This window comes from Halichoeres trimaculatus, unplaced genomic scaffold (assembly GCF_033239565.1).
Source record: "Halichoeres trimaculatus isolate MK-OKI-2021-1 unplaced genomic scaffold, fHalTri1.1 fHalTri1_scaffold_20, whole genome shotgun sequence".
NCBI classification, from domain to species: Eukaryota; Metazoa; Chordata; class Actinopteri; order Labriformes; family Labridae; genus Halichoeres; species Halichoeres trimaculatus.
The window spans coordinates 18,076,927-18,098,361 of NW_027437198.1; the positions used below are offsets into that span (position 1 = coordinate 18,076,927).

Here is a 21,435-nt window from a genome sequence, read left to right on the forward strand (position 1 = left end):
TGAAAACATAATCCTCTGTATGGAGGGGGATGATCTTTTACACGGGTAGGTGTATATGTCCCCCCTCGTGACCCGAGACTGTACTTAAAGTATTTTTTTTTCCTGCATCAACCAGCCCCCATGGTATCCACATGACTTATGCATAGACATAATGTCTAGGACACAGCTTTTGGATGAACTGAACTGCCACTACAGTAAATAAATACATGGATCAGTACTGTGCACGTTTGCATTTATACAGCAGGTTCTTTGAGCATTCGATATCACTAACAAAGGTTAGGGCAAATGCAGAAACTTTGAAGCAGTCAAAATACAAACACAGTAAACAGTAACTTTAAATATGAATCTATAAAATTTATCATTTAAAAATAAGGATATTATGTTCACTCTGCTATGAAAAGAATACCAGATTGCATGAGTTGATAGGATATGGTTAAATTAGTTGTAAAACTTAAAGTAAATTAATAGATTAAAAAAATGAAAAACAAAAAAAAATTAGAACTTAATTTAACTTCCAACTTTGGAACCAGCATTTGTCAAGCATGTAAATAAATAATTCTGGACTCAGTCAAAAGCATTTTTTTTCCCCCAATTTAAAGCCACGGCACATGAGTAAAAATGAATATTGTGCTTCTTTTATCAGTCACATGTAACATCAAAGAAACAAACCATACTTTTTTGAAGCAATGTATCAAATTAATTTTAAATGTGCAAGATTTATTAAGACAGCAGGTGAGACATTTTGTCTGACACACAATTTTCCAAAAAGGGGAAAGAAAGGGAAAGTACCTGGAGGAAAGAAAACAAAGTCTCCTAAGTTACAGAAGATAAATACTTTGACTTATATACATCCACATTAGACTACAACATAATTATTAATGTGCTATTATCAGGTTTACAGCAGAAAAATGAGGGGGATCAGACAAAACCTGTTTCATAAAAATATTCTGAGTGACAATAGGGAGATTATCAAAATAGTTGTATTCTCTTATTAAATAATTTTATACAATTTAAACCACAGCAGTAAATGGAAACCAATTCACAACAAACATGAAGAACATCTAAAATAAGATAAAATTTAAGAATCACAAACATTTCCTTCCATAGCCACACTAGATACATATATAATATTTATCTTCATTTTTCACTTCAGAGGACAGAGATTCCCAGGGAGAATACCAACAACCCCTGATCTTAAAGGAAAGACTTAACCCTAACTCCAGTGTTCTTGTCCCTGATGGGGATCTCACAATCTAACAATCTGGATTTGGAACTTGGTCCAGGCTTTTCAGGTCATTAAGGAAGCTGGTTGGAGTCATGATGTGAGATGACCCTGTGAAGAAAAATGTAAGTGTTTTGGAAAATGACTAAACCCTACAAATGATGCATATTTGAGAGACATCACGTGAGCCCATGAAGTGATTACCTACCAATCAACACTTCCCATTTTCCATCAGTGGCCCGTGTGACCTCATAGGCAGAGCGCATTTCTGAGTGCGACACCCCCCCAATCACAAATACAATAAGCCGAGGGCCAGAGCGGTATTCCGTGGGGGATTTATTTTTGTGCCAGTGTCCAAAGCGTGCACTACTGTAGAAAAATAAAAAACAGCTGTTAACCATGAAGTAATAGCAAGCAGTTTTTATGTTGTTTTCTTTCCCTGGTACCCACCTTACTGCAGGCTGAGAAGTGCTGATAGGAGCAGGATCAGAGATGAATGGCCACAGCTTTCTGTCCAGTTTGTCCTCAATTGCATTCTACCATATGAAAAACAAAACACTGTATTGTATGTAAAAAAGGAAATGTGTTCGTAGCACTTGGAGCAACTCATTTTAGTCTGAATACCTCCATTATGTCTTTGATGGTAGGTGTCCATCTAGAGAGCTGATATGTGCTTTCTGTGCGCTCCTTCCGCTCTGGCAGGGTTTTCCCAGCATTGCGGCCCTAATTAGTAACATGCAGGAGTAACAAGTTGTAAGGAGGTGGATTAATCTTACAAAACATTTAGACTGGAATAAACGTGCACCAAAGGGATTTACCCCTGCTATAATGTTACAGCCCAGGTTCTGCAGGTTGTAGATGATGTTGCTCTCTGACTGTATGTTTGCATGCTGAATAAGCTTTGCGAGATTCTCCTCCCCGATGCCTGCATGGAAAACCAAAAATTTGTTGATAGGTCTTTAACTATCAAACTCACTTTTGAGTGAGTTGTTTAAAGACTGCTTTATATCCAGAACATACCTTTTTTCTTGTGGAATATGAACAGCAGTATGATGCGGATTTTGTCATAGGCCTCAATGTCAGTGTTGAGGAGTACAGGAACGATGCTCTTCATTGCATCCTTCAGAGGATCTCCTTCTGCATTTGCTCCCATTGCCAAGTCCTGATGGAGATATATCCATGGCAGAACATTAAGAGAAACTGGAATCTAGGGACGCGGTCAAACTGGCAATCTGTACTGTGCTTGAGCATGCTTGAACCCTGAAGTCCAGATCCTGTGGCCAGTGTAACAGCAAGCATATCGTGCTTGAGCATGATTCATCTTTTTGCTTTGGCATGCTTCGGAGAGGTGGGCTTTGGCGTGGTTTACTTCATGCAGGAGCATGAGCACAAGCATGCGTACATAAGGTATGATCGCTGCAACAGCTCTCAACAGTCATTTTATACAGTAGCAGGGTGTTACAGGGCTGTGTCGGACCGAAAGGACTTAACATAAGACAGAAAGTCTTAGCAGTGCTCTATGTGTCTCACCGAGCTGACTCTGATGAGATCTTGCTTCATGTAATAAAGACCCTTCACGATGACTTAGGTGGGCCATGTGTGTGCCTTAAGTCTGGTTCATATTGGAGAAGTGTGAGCGCAGGCTGTACTCTCCAGCGGACAGTTTGACCAGTGTGACTACACCCTAAATCACTTCCAAAACAAGAGAGGCCTTCCACTTACTTTCATGGCCACTGTTGTTTTTAGAGGATTGTGCTACCACTTGTTCCATCCAAAAGGTAAAGGAAACCCAGAAACAAGTATTGGAGTGCCCCTAAAATAATGGATTGTTTTATATGACAGAACTAAAAAATCTGTTAAGTAAAGTCTTTCCTGGATTGCGCAGTAAGCGCTGTGTGTTTATTATATTGATATTTCCATGTGGATTTGGGATTCCCCCCTTCTGCACTCCAGCTGGGCTTTATCTAACAAGTTGGACGACACTTTCTTAGGGCAAGCCAACAACTAAAGCTACAGAATGGCATGAAGACCACGAAGAATACACTTAACATTTTGATTGTAACATCACACACATATATTTGTCTTGGGCTGCTCAAACAATGTGGAGCACTTAAACAAACAACAGCTGACAGAGAGCTGTTGCTGTTTGGATCACACTGTCCATCTTAGGGCCAAAACATGCCCATTGGATTAAAGAGCCAGCTTTCAGACATGCTGACAATCCATTAGTGCAGTCGAGTGAGTCTCTGTACAAAAAGGCCCCATTAACACATGCATCTCATAAAGCCCCGACTATGCGTAGCTTATCATTTCCTGTGTGCTTGTGCTGCTTCGGATACAAGAGTAAATGTGGCAGAATATATCCCCTCAAGAGACAAAGCTTGTCTGGCACAAAGGCAACACAGTGGAGCTTGGCACTGGCCTGGACTGTGGCTTTATCCCAGGCTCATGTTGATGGAGGGATTTCTACATTTTCAAGAAGTACAGATACATGTTATTAAATGCTTTCACAACTTAGTAAGACATAAAAGCTCCTTCTGCTTCTCTACAGATATACCAGTGTTGACATCCGGTATTAAGCTTGTTATGCAATATAACTATTACAATTTCCCATTAAGTATGACCAGACTGAGCCGCTGGCTTTTATTATAAACCCCAGTGAAGCTATAAATAAAGACACCAATGAGCTGAGGTCACATAGTGTGCAGAGTGAATGGGACAAAGTCCATCTCAGACACTTTGAGACACTCTGAGACACTTGCCGTCAGTGACTAAAACAGTGGGACAATTAAGTTGATCCCCTGCTATATTAAATCTACAGACTGACTGTTTAGCCAACAGCTCATGAGCAAACAAATTCCAAGAATATAAATTTAATGGCTCTAATGGTCATCTGTGGTCGCCTCTCCCCTCAAGGATTAGAGACCATATTTATGTTTCTAATTTTATCTCCAACTATGGATGCACAGTATAATGAAAGCATTAATCACTTCATTGCATGGCAACAGCAGATGAAACTAACTTCAACTTTGTGGTATTTCATACATGTCAAAACACCTCCATGCTAAATGATAAATGCTCTTCAGCCACTTGATGAAAAATTTTAGTACTGACCTGCTCAACTTCACAAAGCTTGTCAAGAGAGGCCTTGAATTTCTTCATGCAGGCTTCAGCTAGATGCAGGTGAGTGGAGTACTGGTATATGGCAATAAAAGAAAAAAAATCATTAGCAAACAATCAAAATTAAAAGCTGTCTTTAATCTTTACAGGCTTGATTTAAAGCTGTCATGAATGGAACAATACACAACCTTTTGCCAGAGAGCTCTACACTAATCAGCCATCCAGGTCTTACTTAAGACAGTGGCTCTTTAACAATCAAATCTGTCAGCACAAAAGCCACCCTCCTAGGGTCCTGTCATCTTATGTCTGCCTTCTGTGATTTTGCCTTGTGTTGTATGAACTGTTGCTTGCTAAAGCTTATGTGGTTCTCCTGTGCTATGCTATATTCTTTTTTTTTGTTGTTGTTTCTTCTATAATCTAATTGCATGTGCACTGCATGATCATTCTATGATCTATCTAATGCTGCTTGACGAGCTTATTCATGCTTCATTTTATTAATCATACGCTTTCATGTAGATCTGCCCAGTATCCTTTATTGATAAGAACTAGACATGCACTGATCAATCGGCTGGCTGATTAATCAGTGCTGATTTCCTTAATTTTGGGAGATTGGTGATCAGTGATGGGTGATCGGTGATTGGCCCATCCTTACATATGAAACTGATCTTATATACCTTCAGGAAGGTCTGTTAGCCAGCCATTGTTGCTTTTTGCTCTGAGACCTAAAACTCAGGACACTGAATTGGTTGTTTAAGTTAAAACATAAAGATTTTACTGTTTCACAAGTATTGTACAATGATTTCATTAAAATAAGATTGGAACAATGAAGGTATATGCTGTCAGGTATAAAACATAAAAAATAAAAATCGGTATCGGCAGGTCAGGCTTTTTAAAGATTGGTGATCAGCCATAAAATTGTGATCGGTGCACCCCTAATAAGAACTTAATGTGCTCCGTGTCTAGCTTGTAATGTTTAACGTTAGGTTGTGATTTGTTTTCCAATAACTGACTCCTCATACATTTTATTCTGCTTTGTTTTATATTATATAGTGTTTTTTAGGCTGCCTACTTTAACATCTGGCCGGTGACTACAGATGGAAACTAGCCTTTTGGCTAACTCTAGCATACTTACAAAAATGTTAATTATTTTGCATTGTCCAAGTAAATAAAATTAATTTATTAATTTAAAAAATAGAATCAAACTAAACTAAAATGAAAAAGGGAAAACTTTCATTACTTTCCAGGAAAGAATCTCTTCTCAAAAGTAACATTTTCATTACATCCTGAAATGTTTAGGGTTGGCTTCTTTTAATCCCACCTACCATACTCAGCTCCTTCTGATACTGTGGCATCTTCTTCAACATCTGAGAGAGATCTTTTAAGTTGGCCTAAAGTGAAATCAAGAAAAAAAAGTTATTCTGATGTGTAAAAATCATTCTTCAAATTATATCATGGACATCATAACTGGAAATGAAGACTCACATTATCAGTGCACATTCTCTTGCTCTCACAAAAGGATCGGAGCAGCTCTGTCACTTTCCTGCAAGAGTACATTTTGACAAATAAGTTTCTTTTTGCTGGAGTACAGTGCGGGGATGAGGGTGCCCCTGTTGAGCAAAGATGTGTTCTTGTAACAGACTTACTTGGTGACATCTGCAATGTGCATGTGTCTGAGCTGAACCCAGAGTTCATCATCTTCATCCAGTAATACTTCTCTTTCTTTTGAGTTCCCAATGCCAGTAGTCTGATAACTTCAAAAACAAAAAAATAAAGCCAAAAGAACATGTTAGAGTTTGTGCAGGAGTTTAAACAGTGCACTAAACAAAGCAACAATAATTTAGACAAGAGAATGAGCAGTCTCTGAAATATATCACTCACGAATAGATGTCCTGTTTAATATCCAGCAGGTCGTAAGCCATTGCCTGCAACGTCAACTCGTGTAGAACAGGTGATATGGGATCAAACCCACGATCGACAATCAGCAATTGGGATCGGGCCTTATCTGCACCCTGAAACAGGATTGCTACGGATGAGGAAATCCATACTCTTCACTGCAACAACATCAATAATATCAATATAAAAGAAACATATAGAGATAGAGTTTCAGTGAAGCAAACACTATTTATAAATCCATCGCTCAGTCAAAGTCATCCTAGTGTTTAGCACTGCAACTTAGACAACCGCTGGATGCAGTATGAGATAGCACTCCAGAAAACATGCATGGTAAAGTACAAAAACAAATCACAGTACATGTCTAGACACCAGAGCAAGATGATGCATCTTGAAGGCAAAAGAAAGCAGGGAATACATGCCTGTTGAGACCCATCTCAGGAGGAAGGAAATGTCAGCTGAGAAAGAAACTATAGAGGAAAGGAAAAAGAAAAAGGTCTAGGAGAAGCTTGAGAAAAGTAATCAATATAAACCAAGCCCACCACAGAGCTCCCAAATAAGAGCACACAGAGTTGCAGGATTTCAAAAGCAGCATATTTCCTTAAACAAAAAAGTAGTATTAGAATTAAAGAGAAGGGAAGGATTTTAGTTCAGCACATGTGACCAAAGAGTTGACAAATGTAGAAGAAACGAAAATTTCTGTGATGGTGATCTAGGCAGTGATTAACCTCTCCCATGCTTGGGTTGTCTGCTTTATGGGCAGTCAGGCGTTGGTAGACCTCTTCAGCTAGTCTCGCATTCTCCTCTGGTCCCCTTAGAGATAGAGAGATACACAATTACAATAGTAAACTTGCAGAAAAACTAATTCCATTTTACTTAATGCAAGGGTTCATACTTGCGGTATCTGATTGCAGGGTACTCCTTGAGAGTGTCACACAGAGTTGCAATCTGCTCTGCCAGATATTCCATCATTTTGTCTTTTCCCTCCTTTGGCTTGGTACTGTAAAAGGAGTACAAGGAGGTCGGATCGTCCAAGGAGAATACCTGCAGAGGTGAAAGGGACCAAGGCTTACTTCAGTTTGATGTTACATTGACAACCCACTGTGAAGTATGACACCACTGTAAAAGTTACAGGTTAAAGGTTTTACAACCTAAACTTCACTCTGATCTCCCATCAACCTTTGAACCCACTGTACAGGTCTTAAAACTAAACAGACAAAATTACTGGCATACTGTAAACATAATGTAGCATCTATGAGCTGTAAGGAAGTTATTTACTGAGGTTACAATCAAAAGAATTGCAAAACATTATAAAATAATGTGGCTAGTCATAATGAATACCTGGGACTCATATGGCAGAAAAGCCACATTGATCTCTTTCAAAGTCTTGACAACTTTTGCAACCCGAGATCTGCCAATCTCTGCAAAGAGACCATCTGGACAAGCTATAACAAAGAGAAAAAGGAGATACAGTCAGTCATTTAATATTCTTTTAAAACTTTACTTTTATTTGTGGGTAAATAGGCCACACTCATACACAAACACAGAAAAAGGCAAGCTTACTGTCAGTGAAGAAGATATGTGCTGCTTTGTAGGTTAAGGCAGAATCTTTGAAGTCGTTGATGAGAGCTCGAACAGACTTTGAAAGAAGAAAAAACATTCTAAAATACTGGAGGTTCAAACAATTATGGAAACAGATGATTTAACATTTTACAGAAATTTTCACAACTAACCGTCTCAACAGGTGAAATCAGATAAATGGCTTCCAAACTACAGATGGGCTCCCTTCGTTTGTTGATGTCTTCCACAACTGAAAAGAAGAAAAAAGGGCTAATAAAGCAATTAAATAAAACCACTCAGATGGAATAAAACACAACTGAAAATAAAGTTATACCGTACATAGTTGTGATTGATTAATACAACACCACATTTCACAGATCATATCACTGACAACTACAGAAACATATCCTCCATCTCTAACTATATATTGTAAATGCCTCCACAGAGACAACAGTCAACCAAACATTAACAATGCCCAGAAAAAGTCAACTGGTATCTACTCGTTTGATCACTTATACAACTTGGCAAAAGTTGCAAAACCATCAGTTATAACTTACTGGTCACTCCCTCTGCCAAAATATCAGACATCTTGCAGCAAGAGGAAAGAATACGCATGCTCACATGATCCACAATAAGAACCTGAGGAAACAAAAACCTAGAATTAAAAATCAGTTTCATGTGTTAATTCTTAAATTCATAAGGCCACAATTACCTTCCACTCCCCATCTTTTTTCACACTCCTGATAACACCATTGAGGATTTCTGCAAAAGGACAAAGAGCACTTAAATTCAAAACAATCCATGTTCTTCCTTCAAACGTAAAACTTTGCTACTTCAAGATTATAACAGGACAAATTCAATATAATAAGTGTACACAAAGCTATTCTTGAATGGAGTCAGCTATGCATCTCATTCTGAAGCAGGAACCAGGAACTCTTTAAATTAGACCCAAGTGTTGACTTCACAGATGCAAATACCGGGGTGTTGTTTTGCTGGTAAACAAATTGCAAAACTGAGGGTAAGTACTCTTTAAACCACGAGTAAGTTCCTGCAGTATTTTAAAAAACGAATGTCTATTTTATGTAGAAGAAGTGCTGGTGGTTATTCTATGAATTACTGTTGACAGTCTCATTTAGTTTTCTCCATTAAAAGGGAGGATATAACAGAGAAGGATGAGTAAATTTAAAGGGGTGCTTCAGATTTTAAGAAATTATAAAAGCAGAAACAAATCGTTAAAAAAATGTCACTTTACAAGGTTGACTTTTTGTCGCTATGAACTTACTAGCTAGCTCCATTTCTTATATACGAAATAAACGAACTTCCTCTTGCGTTAGCAGGTAAAAGTTAGCCTGTAACTTTGATCGTCAACACATTTCTAATCACTCACAACTGCTTCTCTAGAGTATCCTCAAGTACGAAAATTTCATTTGTAACTGCGCTCACTCGTACATACACCATGGCACTGCTACCTAAAAATCCATGTGTATTTCACTGTTGTATTATTTCCTTCGGATTAGCCTTTACTGAGGCGACAGAAGCAGGAAGAAACTTCTGATGAACCGACGTCCCCAGTGTGTTAAAAGTTCATCTTTAAACTATCGAGCTCCTACATGATATGTGTGTATGGATATTTTGTGTCTCAAGTGGATAAACAAACTTTAGATAGATGACAATCTAACAACAAATGTGTCACTTACTTTCCCCAACTACCGCCTTCAGCCCACTCGGTGCCATCTTGACAGCAGTATGCAGGCTAGTCGCTCACTTCCTTGTTGTAAAGTCTGTATGGTTAGTGTTTTGGATGGCGAAACACTGCCCCCTTCTGCCTTTCAATACTATTGCATCAACTAACACGTTTATTTTTGGTAACTTATGGTATTTTTTGTATTGTTACCATCCAGTATGTACATGTGGTACATTTTTATAGTTTTGATTCAGGCTATTGGCTTTTCTCAAATACAGAGAACTTGGTTTCTTTTTTTTTAAACTGGGCTCGAGTGATATTTTCACTTGTCAAATCGTAATTATATACCATATTTTTTAACTACTTTTATATGACAAATGATGGCTTTAGTTAAGTACTAGCTGCAAGAAAGATGCTATGTCAATGCTACTAGTGTGACTAGGTGTGAGGCTTCCAAATGGCCCATTTTCAAAGCCAAATATAGGGGGTATCATTTGAGGAGTCTTGGGGACAACATGTCATCACCTCATCATGATGGATGACAAGATAACTAGTACTAAAGTAGTTAGTTTGGGGATGTATCCAAGACCTATGAGTATTTTAACAAGTCAAGTACAGCTCCCAAACGTACATTCATACTTGAAAGAACAAAGATAGTTTTGCCAGCCTGATGATACCCATGATCTTGCGTAATTATTCACAGCCTCTGATAAATCCAAAACATTCAGGAACCATAACCCTTAAGTATCTTTGCACAGGGGCTATCTTGAGTAAAAGCTTTTACTTGGTGTATTAAGTGACACAGTAGGACTTTGACATAAGTCATAGGACCATTGTTTTAATTGGATGGTCAAGTCCCTTTTTTCCTATGTCAGTGTTGATAATGCTCCATCTTCTAAAATTAAATGTAAAAAGATGTGGAAAAAAAAAGAAACAACAAAGGCCAAAATTTCAGTCATTTCCATCAGTGAACTTATTTAATGAGCACAGTGCATAGAATTTGTCTTAATAACAGCAATTTACAGATAGATGAATAACTGTCAAAGTAAATCAAAATTAACTGCATCTTGTCTAATGAGGCAAGTTGTTTATGACACTTACTTTTGACTTCTAGTATTTCTGAAGATTCCAAGAACATCTGGACTTGTCCAAGGTCAATGCACCTCAAATGTCAAATGCACTTTTACAAAAGTTATACAGGATATCTTGGCCGATGTAGTACAAATAAGCTGTATGGTGCGATAATGTGATTAATTATTTCTAGTTAAAATACTGGGACTGTGCTCAAGGTGTATCAGAATAGAGAGATTAATTGTGAGGCATTCAATATTGAAGCATTGCCTCCTTAAGCATGACCCCAACTTGTGGAGCTGGTTCCCCATTTCAGAAAAGCCCAATTTACTTTAATTTTGCAAAACACTATTTAAATAAAGATTACCATGGTGTGATTTCAAGACAATGTAGCAACATATCAATATGACTACAATAAGTTATCTTGACTATATAACTCTGTAATAGTTTAATAAGTGAGCATCACCAGCAGCTCAGCCAACAAGGTATTCAAGCAAAAATAAAGTGAAAAATTTCTTGGAAAAAGACACTCGTTCAAATATTTAAAAGAAAAAAAAAAAACTTAAATAGCAAAATGTGATCCCTGGTAAAGACACAGCAGAGATGTGCAATGGTAGATGTCAAATGCACAATTCAGTTCAGTTTTCATTTGTCCAAGAAAGCATCTTTCACTGTTGCTGCTGAGAAATCATGCTTCTCTTCATCAAGGAGTCTTCAGTTCTGAGATTCCGCAGCCATCTCTTTTAATAGTCTTTGCTCCTTTCGAACACGCATCCGCTCTTTGAAGTCCTCCAACTCTTTCCTCTGATCATAAGAAAGGACAACATTTTTGTTGTCAGCAACAATTTAAAAAAAGACATTGGATATAAATCTATTAAATAGCTTTTCAGGTAAAATCACATACATTTTTAAGATTAAATAATGAAAATGAAAACATCAAGGGATATTTATGCTGACAGCACAATAACACAAGTCTGCTCAGTTCTCACTGCGCAGTAGGAGGTGGTGGCAACAAAAACATAAATATTACATTTTTTTCCGTTGAACGGATTATTGTTGATAACAGTGAGCACTGTTTATACAAAATGTATAGCATTTATGATTACTTTAGTACGCAATACACTTACATGCATCCCCTCGTCAGGTGGGAAGATCTCTCTCTGGTTGGCATGAAAGGTGTCATTAAAAAATAGAGGAAGAGTAGGTTGTTATTGCACAGGCAGCAGTGTGTAACTCTGGTGGTTGAGTCATAAAAACAAACGGAGGAGCTTGACTTACCTTTCTCTTTACTATATACTCCTCAAAGTACTCGGCTTGATTCGATATCCAGAACATGGTAACAGGAAACGATAGGTACAGCATCATCTGCTCAAAACGAAATAAACCAGTGTGAGTGTTGTGTTGTAAGGTGATAGGTGTTAGCCTAAGATCGGACCCACATCGACGCAGACTTTTACGATTATGAAAATGAGGAGCTAGATGATAGACATTAAGAATAATTGGTGAAACAGTCGGTACTTACTCTGAAAATCTCTATTTTGACACCCATTTTTACATCGACCACGGGCCTTCACTTGTTATCTAAACTCCAGCCATACCACAACTGTTGCAAAAGACCTTCAAACTACTTCCGGGTTTCTGAAGGAGTCCAATCGCTCAGAAGCCATAACGCATGCGCTCTGACTGTTGTACGCGAGGGCACTTTGAGTTGTAGTTCGGTCATTTTCCACCTGGGGGCATGCAAACCATTTATTTTGTCCAGATTTCATTCCGTTTATGATTTTTGGTTAGTGCTAATAATCTGCAATTCGCCATATGCTCAATCAAAATCTTGTTGTACCACATCCTGGTTTATTGAAAAAGTGCACCTTTTGCACACAATTAGCGTACAAAATATAAAATATCAACACACCAAGCACATTTATTCTTTTATTGGTTTCCATTGGGTTAAGACCTATTTTGTTGGTTTAGTGCTTATTGTTGTATTATTTCTATTTTTTTCAAAGTGGTATTACATGATACTTAAAAGTTTTCGGGCTTTAATAAGAGTTTTCCAACACCAACTGTTCTCTTTACCATCGCCGTTTAAGTTGCAGTCCGTCCGTGACACGCTCCCTTTACGTCTTCTACGATAGACCTACGTGTGACGTCATCGCCAACGAGAGGTGTTCAGGATCCTCGGAGAGACAGATCCCGCGCGCCCTGGCAACCTGAGAAACCCAGGTAAACGCCGTTGTTTCAACATTATTCTGTCAGTCATGTTGTCTCAGTATACAGTGTGAGAAGACAGCAAGACAAACGGTTACAGCGGTGTGAGTCATGATGTGTATCGCTGATCCCCGGCGCCCACAGAGACCGTTCACTTGTTCGGCGGCCTGTTCTGGCTAACGAGCTTGCTAGCTTAAGCTAGTTGGCAGTTGTCTATCAAAAGACACAATAAACGCTCCTTCATTATTTGCCTCTTGACTATCCCTTGTCCGTCTCATCCAATGTTCACCACAAATACGCTATTAATAGCTGGATAAACGCTGTTATGAACACCTAGTGAGCATCTAATGCTAGTTTGCTCGTCGACTGTCTTGTGTTGTGGGAGACGGTGACGGCGTCACCGTGATGATGGCGCACACTCAGACGGGCTATTTGACCAGAATGCAGTCAAAGGATCTAAAAACACCAAAGAACCCGTATTTTAATATTGAATACTGGCTGCGGTGTACGTAATAAAATGTCAGATCATTACTGGGGCTACTGATTTCGCATACACTGAACTTACGTCCATTTCGAAACCTTAGCAATAATCTGTGCCCCGTGGCCTAACGTCAGGGTTCTTGGCTCCTCGACGATGGGCGCTCGCCAGCAGTCATTACTTTGCAGTTTGCCGTTTTATCAGCCATATCGGGTAATGCCCCCAACACGGACAGGCCTATTTTATTTTGTTCTATTCGTAAAGCCCTGTAATATAGACTTAAAGCAGTGGTATCCAAGCATCAGACAGGTTACTCATACAGAGGCCCGTCACTGAACGAATGGTCTCTGCAGATTTCACCTGTCAGAGTAACAGTTCAACGATTTTCAAGGCATGAAACTTTTTTTTTGTTCTTACAGTTCTTCCCTTTCGTATGTGTTACACCATACAAACATTGTCAGTTTCTGTTTTACTTCCAGTCACATGCTTACTTGGATATGCACTTCTGCCCCAAGGTGCACTAATGTTGATGCTGTCATAACCTTACGTTTTATCTGACTGGCTATGGATGCCCTTCTAGATCTTCCTTTTTTGGAATGTTTTTATTGTTCTGACTCTCAGACCTGTAAACACTGGGAATTAACTGAAGACACATGGCAGTTTTGTGTCACAGTTGTATGGAAAGGTGATGGCATGATGTCTCTTTGAAATGTGACATTTCAGTCAATTAGTGAAGCAATTTTCATGGTAAGCAGGGATCAAACATTCTTACTAAACATAGTCATCACTACTTAGCTTTTTTATTTAAAAAAGGGGGATTGAACAAATGTTTACAAATATACTTTGGGTCAGGGTACAGGTTTTTAGTCGCTGAGCTAGGTGATAGTCTTACACTTTGAAATGTATGTGTGGAACAATTTGCTGTTTTTGTATTTGAAAGTGAAAAAAAAAAAAACTACTCACAACATTTAAGAGTCTAAATAATTTTCAGCCAGAAAAAAAACTGCAATTGTGTGCTCAATCTTTCGACCTTGATCTGTTATTTTGCACACTGAACTGTATCAATGTATCCACTGAGTGTTGATTCCAGCTGATAACAGCCCTGTTGCAGGATATTGGCATATGATCCATAACTTAGGCATTTGGCCATTACAGTAGCAGATACTTATCGATTTCGAGACTCCAATCTGATGTTGGCAAGCTATTAAGCTCAGTGTTGTAGCCTATTGTACACTTTTGCTGAAGGAGTTAAGCACAACTTGTAAATGTAATCACAAGGGCTGAATGACTGCACTATTCACATTAATTGCCTTCGTAGCGATTTGTGTGTTACATTTCATTAAAATCTACCCTTTTATCTCAGCAGAAAACATTTTTTGCCTCTTTTTGCACTAAATATTGCTTTAAGGATTTGTGTTTTTGGAGCAGACAAAAGAATCTTTGAAAAGCAGTTATTTTTAAAACCTTTTCTATCATAGAACTTCAAATTAATTAAGTCTTATCAATTATCTGTGCTGTTTGTAAACACATTAATCTGTATGGATGTATTAATGTGTTTTTTATTTCGATTATTAAGATGAGTTACTAATTTATAGCTTTATTCTACCTAGTTTAGTTTCCATGGCAACACAGCTCTTGGCCCAGTTGAGAATGACCTCTGAATGAAAAGAAGGGTTTAGTCAAGGTACCAATGAACAAGCAACATAATGTCTTCTCTGTTGCATCTTGTCTGCTATAGTGCTATATTTCTATAGTTGTGGGGCATGTTTGGATGAATTAGATGCCGTCAATCGCCTATACTTAACTTTGATTTGTATTACTAATAAAGATGGCTTATTTCCAAAGACATTTATTAATTTATGCATCATATCATCAGAATTACCTAACCAGCCATTCTGTAGTTCCTACTCCGCATCATTTTAATGGGCGTTACTCATTTTGAAGAAACAAGTTGCTTTCTGAAACATATGCACTTTCATACATCATGACTGTCTGGAGAGCTCACCTTGCCTTTGAGAACATGTTGCATTCGGTCACATTATTTTCCTGTGATATCAGGGTTTTGTCCGTTATTCTTGTCATCTCTGAACTACAACCACAGCATCATTGTTTCATAAGCTCCTGCAAGTGTGTGTGTGTTGCTGTAAGGAGTAACCGTTGACATCTTCACTGCTGTCAATTGCGAGAGTGTTCTCACAAGACTTGAGGTGAACACTCAGACACTGACTGTTATAACAGTAGAGTGATTCCCCCCACAGAGCATCGGCCACTGGCAGGGACCATCCTGGCAATGTTTCATTCATTCTTCATACGCTTCTTTGGAAAATACTAAAAAAAATGCCCAGCTGATGTCTTAGCTTTAGATTTAGTGATTGAGGAGCAACTTCTTGTGTTGAACACAAACCTTTTTAAACCGCTGTTTTTATTTGCTAACACCACTCTGCAACATCCATGTTTTGGATCATTGCAAATCGCTCTGTTGCTAACAAGCCTCATTCAGGCTCAGATCTCTTATTAGGATAAATGAGTGGTGCATTAAAGATTACAGACCCAATTTGTGCTGTTTGGGCTGCTGATTGATACTGTCAAAGGATCAGACGCAGCTGTGTGAGAGGAATGCTACAGGTGCATTGTGTGTAAGGGTAGAGGTAGCATCACAGAATTGAAAGAAAAATGAGTTAAACATTTAAAAACTATTGTAAATGAAATGGAGCACAGAGCACTCTGCCATGTAAAGAAATGGTAATAATCAAAACAGATCACTCACATAATATAAATTATGAAATAGCACTAGATTTTCAATATTTGTAATATTCCCACCTTTTTGGTTGATGATCTAAATAGAATGATTTGTTGATATTGCTTTTGGGTAGGGAGAAAGGTCACTGATGGCTGATTCACATTTTCTTGTTCCTGAGCAAAGCAACATTATGTATCTGCTACATGGTACATGCTAACAAGTAGGAGTACAAGTCATACTTTTTTAACTGGGCTCCCCAATTGAGGCACTAACTTATGCAAGGAAGACGTTAAGTATGTGCTCCAATAAATGGCATTTATTGTTGGATAAACGTATTTCAAAGCAGTTACTCACCATACTTATGTGTTGAAATAGCAGGACAAGCACAAGCATCCAACATCTCCAAAAGAACAAAACTCTCTGCCAAAGATGGCATGGTTTCCGGCGTCATGGGCTGGGGGTAGAGTTACCGTGTCTAATGATCAGTAGTGGAAAACAGCCATTCTTAACAAGAAAAGCTGCCTAGCCAGTTGTCTGTAAATTTGCTGGAGTTTCATCATTCAAAACCTGAAATGGAGACTAAATTGAAGTAAAATGAATTACCTCTCTTATAGATCAAGTCTATACTTTCTTCTTTTATTTATTAGACTTCAGTACATAGCCCTCAATATTTATCATATTAACATGACAGGATGTCGTTTCGGTCTACAAGAGATACAGCAGCATCCAGCTCCGCCATTGTTGTCGGAATGTTGCTTTCTCTTTGGGTGTACCGACCAAGGTCGGGAAACTAGTTTGCTGCGGCCACAGCTTTGTTTTTCAAAAAGAGACGCAGCGCCACGCCACCTACTGAAGTGGAATTAGACATTCTCAGCCAGAAGTCTGATTCTCTTTTCTGCATGTATACGCAGACAAGACAAGACCCCTGCTGTGGCTTAATGAACAAGCTATGACCTTAGTCGAACTTCTGCATCTATGTGAATGTACTGATTGTAAACAATGTTGCCCACCCCCTGTCCTCAGCAGCCCCGAGGGCTGTAAACCTAGGGGAAAGACTAAAACGGATAAGTATGCTGTGATGTCTAAACGTTTTGTGATGATGCAATGATGTGGCTCCAACTTGGCTCCTTGCCGATGGAAAACCAAACCAGTTCTTTGGAAAAATGTGATTAGAACAAACTACAGGTGTGTTACATTTACAGTGGAAGTGGGGAGTGGGAATGACGTCATCTCTGAGTAAGAAGCATTCTGGTTGCCAAGTCAGAAGCAATTGCCATAACAGCAATTAACGGCGTTCCAGTTGAAATTTCCCACTTCCGAGTAGAAATGGAAGACACCATAAGCACCTGTTTCTTTTGACAGGAAAGGGGTATCGCTTGAATCAGATGGCTTGGATTGGATGGCTTGGATTGGATCGAAGACATAGAACTCTTGATTGAGATGAATTGAGATAGTAGAGTTTAGCTGTTAAATTGTTTGTACTGTTACGTTTGTATGTATTTTTTATTTACAGTGGTTGACAGTGTAGTTTTTTGTTGCTGAAGAAATGAAGGAAAGGAAATAATGTTTTAGTACATCATGAAACAAGTGCCTTTAACTTGCAAAATAATCTTTTATCAAAAAAGAAAATAGTAGGTAGATTCCCTGTCTAGAATTTCCATTCCGGAGTTGTGATTCCTAACAAAAAGCCCCTGTAGTTTTCATAAAACATCTAATTAATTTAAATGTTAAGCATGGCATAAGAACAGAGGAAATTATTAGGGATGCACAATATTGGATTTTTGCCGATATCCGTTGTGCTGATATATCGAAACCCCTTTTGGCCGATACTGATACCGATAATCATAAGTTCGTTTGTTTTTTTCACTGTAAAGAAAGCGAAGTCTATCCTGTACTGGAATTTATATGTTACTCTTATTGCGAAGGTCTTATTTGTTTAAGAAACACACATAAAACAAGACAAAAAAAAAACATTTGATTTTACCATAAATAAGAAATGTATTATTTTTTCAAACTCAAGACATTCAGTATTGAAATACAGGAAAATTATTTATTTGGATCACATGAACTTTAAATGTACAATGCATTTATAAACATAACCAAGTTGCATTTGATTATTTTAGAGCTACTGTAACGACCTGGTGACAGACAGAGCTCTGCAGTGCAAATAAATGACGTGCTACATTTTATTTAAGGAGCTTATTTTTCAGATGGAAAATAATAATAATCCTAACTGAAAAGAACCTTATCGGCTGTGCCTGTCAGCAGAAATTTTCATATCTGCCGATACCGATAAACGTGTTATAATATCGTGCATCCCTTGAAATTATCCCTCTGCATCTAGAGCAGTGTGGTCACTGAATTGCCTAAACTTCACAATGGAAGCTGCTCTGCTAAGAGATAGCTTTGTGTGTGGTCTGACCCTTTATGTATCCGTCACACTTCTCACCTGTGAACTCTCACCTGTGAGTGTTCCTTATTATGTCCCCCACTTTGCATGTTTCAGTAAAATTGCATACATATAGACAGAGTGATGCGTCTTACACATTCCAGTTGCACAACAATGTCATCATAATTTCACCATTGTACCCTGAAATGACTTCATCTTGGTGTCTCAGTGTGTGCTTTCACGCAGCATTATGACGTTGCAGGAGCACAAGAGGCAGGCTTGCGAACTGAAAGCGGTAGCTTCAAATACAAACACACTCTGATGTGCAAATACACAAAGTGCTGCTCTGCCTCCTAGCTCTGATGCCACGCGTTGCCACCTTCTGCTCCCATTCCACCTGTCACTACCTTTGAGGGAGGGTAAGAGGTGACCTTTAGAGTGGGGAAGTCCGGTGGGAGTAAGAGCCCAAGTGCTGGTTGGAAACATATAATTTTTTTTTATGCATAAAGTGGTTGATTGCCTTAAGTATTCTCTAAAAAGATAGACAGCTGTTGGGTTTTCTGTCCTAGTTAAAAGAACTGAGGAAAGGTGTGAAGTATTCCGTTAATATCACCATATAGATAACAGGCTAGAAAAGGTAAACCCTATTTTTCTTTTTAATACCTGGTGTATGATTTAAAATACAATTTTGAAAAAATAAGATCAATATTTACTTGTTTTATTAGCTTTATTTATAGTTTTACATTTGTTACACTGTTAGATTTGTATTTTAAAAATAACTAGTGGTAATCTAGTGGAAAGCTTGTGTGCAGCAAAATCTAAGTTTGAGTTCATATTCATCCAACAGTTTGTTTAGAAAAATATTACTCAGCCTTTTTTTTAGGTTCAGTTTGTCCAGCATACTTCAAGAATGTGTGATGTTAAAAGAGGAGATCCTGAAGTGTGGATTAAAAAAGCTTTAAATTTGGTGGGGGAAGGTACTTACAAGATCACTCTGAGGGGAAGCGAGTCGGTGGGGGTGGGGCATGTTAAAATGGACAAGGAAAAGACAGGAAGGGGGTGGGGTGATAAAGGTGTTGAGAGTGAGAGAGAGAAGAGCTGGACCTCAAGCTATTGATGGGGAAAAGAGGAGGGGTAGAATGAGCAAGCGCGTAGGAGAAAGGGAGGGAGGGTGTGTGGGCTGAAGCTCGCCTGAATGAGGAAGCAGCAGAGCCATTTTTTACTGTTGAGTAACTGCATGCTGCTCTGTGCTAGAGAGAGGGTGAGAGAGCGGGCTTGAGGAATAAAGTGCTCCTCTGGATCTTATCGGAGCCCTCTCTCCCCTCTCTCCCCTTTTTCGTCTTCCTCGGTTTGCCTCTTTTTCGCGTCTGGTGTCCATTTAAGTTTTGGAGGCCCTGGAGAGGACATACAATGAGGCGAAGAGCCTGTGGCAACTGGGCCGTTGTACTGCTGAGAGGGGGATGGGGCAGAGAGAGGACCGGTTCACACAGCTAACACAGCCTGCCGGCTGAAGGCTTCCTCAGCCTTTTCTCCCAGCCTGGACCCACTAAATCCAGGCTAAGGCTTGTTACTTCCAGCCTCACTCCAGCTTCATTTGGACTTCACTGAGGAGTCCCCGGTGTTCTGTGGGATGTTTGGATACATATTGGAGCGTGAATACCACATCTGTGGATAAGTGAAAAGGGGAAAGCAGACTTCTGTGAAATTCTTTAGTGACAGCTTTTTGGTTTCTGTTTAGTGGAGATCATAAATGGATTACAAAATGCACGCGAAGTCAAATGATTTGCTGGATTTTCAAAAACTGGATGCCCTTTTGGAAAAAATTGCTCATTCCGTCTCTGTGAAAAGGTATGCTATCCCTTAGATAAACCTCCACAAAGTTTTGAGGAATTAAACTGCCACTTGTTTATTTTGTTTGAACTATTTCAAGTATACAATTTATCCCAACTAAACACACAAGTGATAGAAATACATGATCAAAAAGCTGAGAAGAAGGTTAAATCAAAGGCAGCTTAGAATGATGTTCTTGGGTTTGTCATGTGGTCAGCACCATCTCCGCTTTACATGTCCTAGTATAAACAATCCAGTTTGGATGCCTTTTGAGATTTGTCGGGAATAGTATTGTTTTCCAGATTTTAGCCAAAAGCAGAACCTCTACCTCCTGATGAGAGAGGGGGGTGTGGGGGAAGGGGGGACCACAGAGGAAGAAGGGGGTTGTGTGTGTGTGTGCGTGTGTCAGGAGTAGAAATGACTTGTAATTCCTGGTAGTGTTTGGCCTGCTTAGCCCAACCAGCTGGGAGTTCAGCCTTAAAGTGCTGGCAGAATCCTTCCCTTTTTCCTGTTATGATATGCCTGACTCATAGTTAGTCTATTTGAGTCAGTACGTGTGTTCAAGCACTGAGTCATTCAGTCAGTGCTCGTAATCAGTACCAGGGGACTTCTAAAACCTTCCAACTTTGAGATAAATAGTGGGAAAAGAAAATGCGTAAGATTTTTATTGTTATTAAACTCATGTTACAGACAAAAAGTAAGAAAGGCCTTCCTGTTTGTTGTGTTGTGGCTGGTACTGGTACTGTAAATGGGTACTTCCCTTGTGTTGCCATCAGTGACACTCAGCTGTACAGGTTATGACAATTTTGTCATTTAACCAGCAAGTTTTCAAGACAAAGAGAGAAATGTAGTCTAGGACTTGGATTGATGAAAACCTGGGTAACCTTTTGCCGTTCGACTCAAACAAGGCAGTAACTGAATGTCACAACTGAATTTTGAGTATTTCTCAAAGATGCAATAAAGAAGAAGGCAGCCAGACTTTTAAAGACCTACTCACTGTGAGCTCCAGAAGGTTGCAAAATTTTGGTTGACATGCTTGTAGTGTTGACCAAGTCTGTCTTCAAAGCTTTCAGTTATAATTGAACTAAATGACCCCTGCATGGATCCATGACTAGGTTGCTTCTTTTTTAAGAATGGGGTTTTCTGCTCTTAAGAGGCTTCTGTCATCCTGACCTTGCTCTTACAATAGAAAAAAAGGGTATTTTTAGGCCTGTCATGAAAAGAAATTTTGCTAGACGAAAAT

At 38.9% G+C, this 21,435-nt stretch overlaps 3 protein-coding genes across 6 annotated transcripts in view; 1 reads left to right on the forward strand and 2 right to left on the reverse strand.

Moving 5' to 3' along the window:
• Positions 1 to 683: 683 nt before the first annotated feature.
• stxbp2 (syntaxin binding protein 2) lies at positions 684 to 9,570 on the reverse strand. 2 transcript variants are annotated; one of them, XM_074697436.1, is made up of 19 exons: positions 9,490 to 9,570; positions 8,505 to 8,554; positions 8,350 to 8,431; positions 7,966 to 8,042; positions 7,796 to 7,871; positions 7,574 to 7,677; positions 7,128 to 7,276; positions 6,961 to 7,045; positions 6,221 to 6,351; positions 5,986 to 6,093; positions 5,825 to 5,882; positions 5,665 to 5,730; positions 4,337 to 4,417; positions 2,243 to 2,384; positions 2,041 to 2,147; positions 1,847 to 1,945; positions 1,673 to 1,758; positions 1,431 to 1,588; positions 684 to 1,333 (listed from the first exon to the last, which is right to left on the reverse strand). In XM_074697436.1, the coding sequence occupies exons 1-19, from the start codon at positions 9,524 to 9,526 to the stop codon at positions 1,254 to 1,256; spliced, it is 1,776 nt and encodes a 591-aa protein (XP_074553537.1). In that variant the 5' UTR covers positions 9,527 to 9,570; the 3' UTR covers positions 684 to 1,253. The 2 variants fall into 2 exon arrangements, with proteins under 2 accessions (XP_074553537.1, XP_074553536.1); XM_074697435.1 differs by having other exon boundaries at positions 1,431 to 1,591.
• Positions 9,571 to 10,441: 871 nt separating this feature from the next.
• pet100 (PET100 cytochrome c oxidase chaperone) lies at positions 10,442 to 12,221 on the reverse strand. The gene is made up of 4 exons (XM_074697459.1): positions 12,070 to 12,221; positions 11,826 to 11,912; positions 11,675 to 11,707; positions 10,442 to 11,351 (listed from the first exon to the last, which is right to left on the reverse strand). Exons 1-4 carry the CDS (start codon positions 12,094 to 12,096, stop codon positions 11,262 to 11,264), a joined length of 237 nt encoding a protein of 78 aa, XP_074553560.1. The 5' UTR covers positions 12,097 to 12,221; the 3' UTR covers positions 10,442 to 11,261.
• A 469-nt stretch (positions 12,222 to 12,690) lies between these two features.
• The window catches only part of brd4 (bromodomain containing 4), a 32,457-nt gene continuing 23,712 nt past the window's right edge, over positions 12,691 to 21,435 (forward strand). Inside the window, exon 1 of one of the 3 annotated variants that reach the window (XM_074697403.1) lies at positions 12,691 to 12,770. Coding sequence is in view for 2 of the 3 variants with exons in the window: in XM_074697402.1 (XP_074553503.1) it covers positions 20,113 to 20,210 (98 nt within the window). In the remaining variant the exon portion in view is untranslated. Of the gene's footprint in view, positions 12,771 to 19,617; positions 20,211 to 21,435 lie in introns of those variants that run through there. The other 2 variants (XM_074697402.1, XM_074697401.1) reach the window with 2 other exon arrangements.

Excerpts from the sequence above, each read along its gene's own strand:
- stxbp2 (XM_074697435.1), bottom strand. The coding sequence starts at position 9,526 with ATGGCACCGAGTGGGCTGAAGGCGGTAGTTGGGGAAA. Across the intron at positions 6,352-6,960 it reads ACAACCCAAGCATGGGAGAG|GGTGCAGATAAGGCCCGATC; the intron begins GTTAATCACTGC and ends ATCCTGTTTCAG. Across the intron at positions 1,592-1,672 it reads ACTTCTCAGCCTGCAGTAAG|TAGTGCACGCTTTGGACACT; the intron begins GTGGGTACCAGG and ends ATTTTTCTACAG.
- pet100 (XM_074697459.1), bottom strand. The coding sequence starts at position 12,096 with ATGGGTGTCAAAATAGAGATTTTCAGA. Across the intron at positions 11,708-11,825 it reads AGTATATAGTAAAGAGAAAG|AGAGAGATCTTCCCACCTGA; the intron begins GTAAGTCAAGCT and ends CATGCCAACCAG. Across the intron at positions 11,352-11,674 it reads CACCTGACGAGGGGATGCAT|AGGAAAGAGTTGGAGGACTT; the intron begins GTAAGTGTATTG and ends TCTTATGATCAG.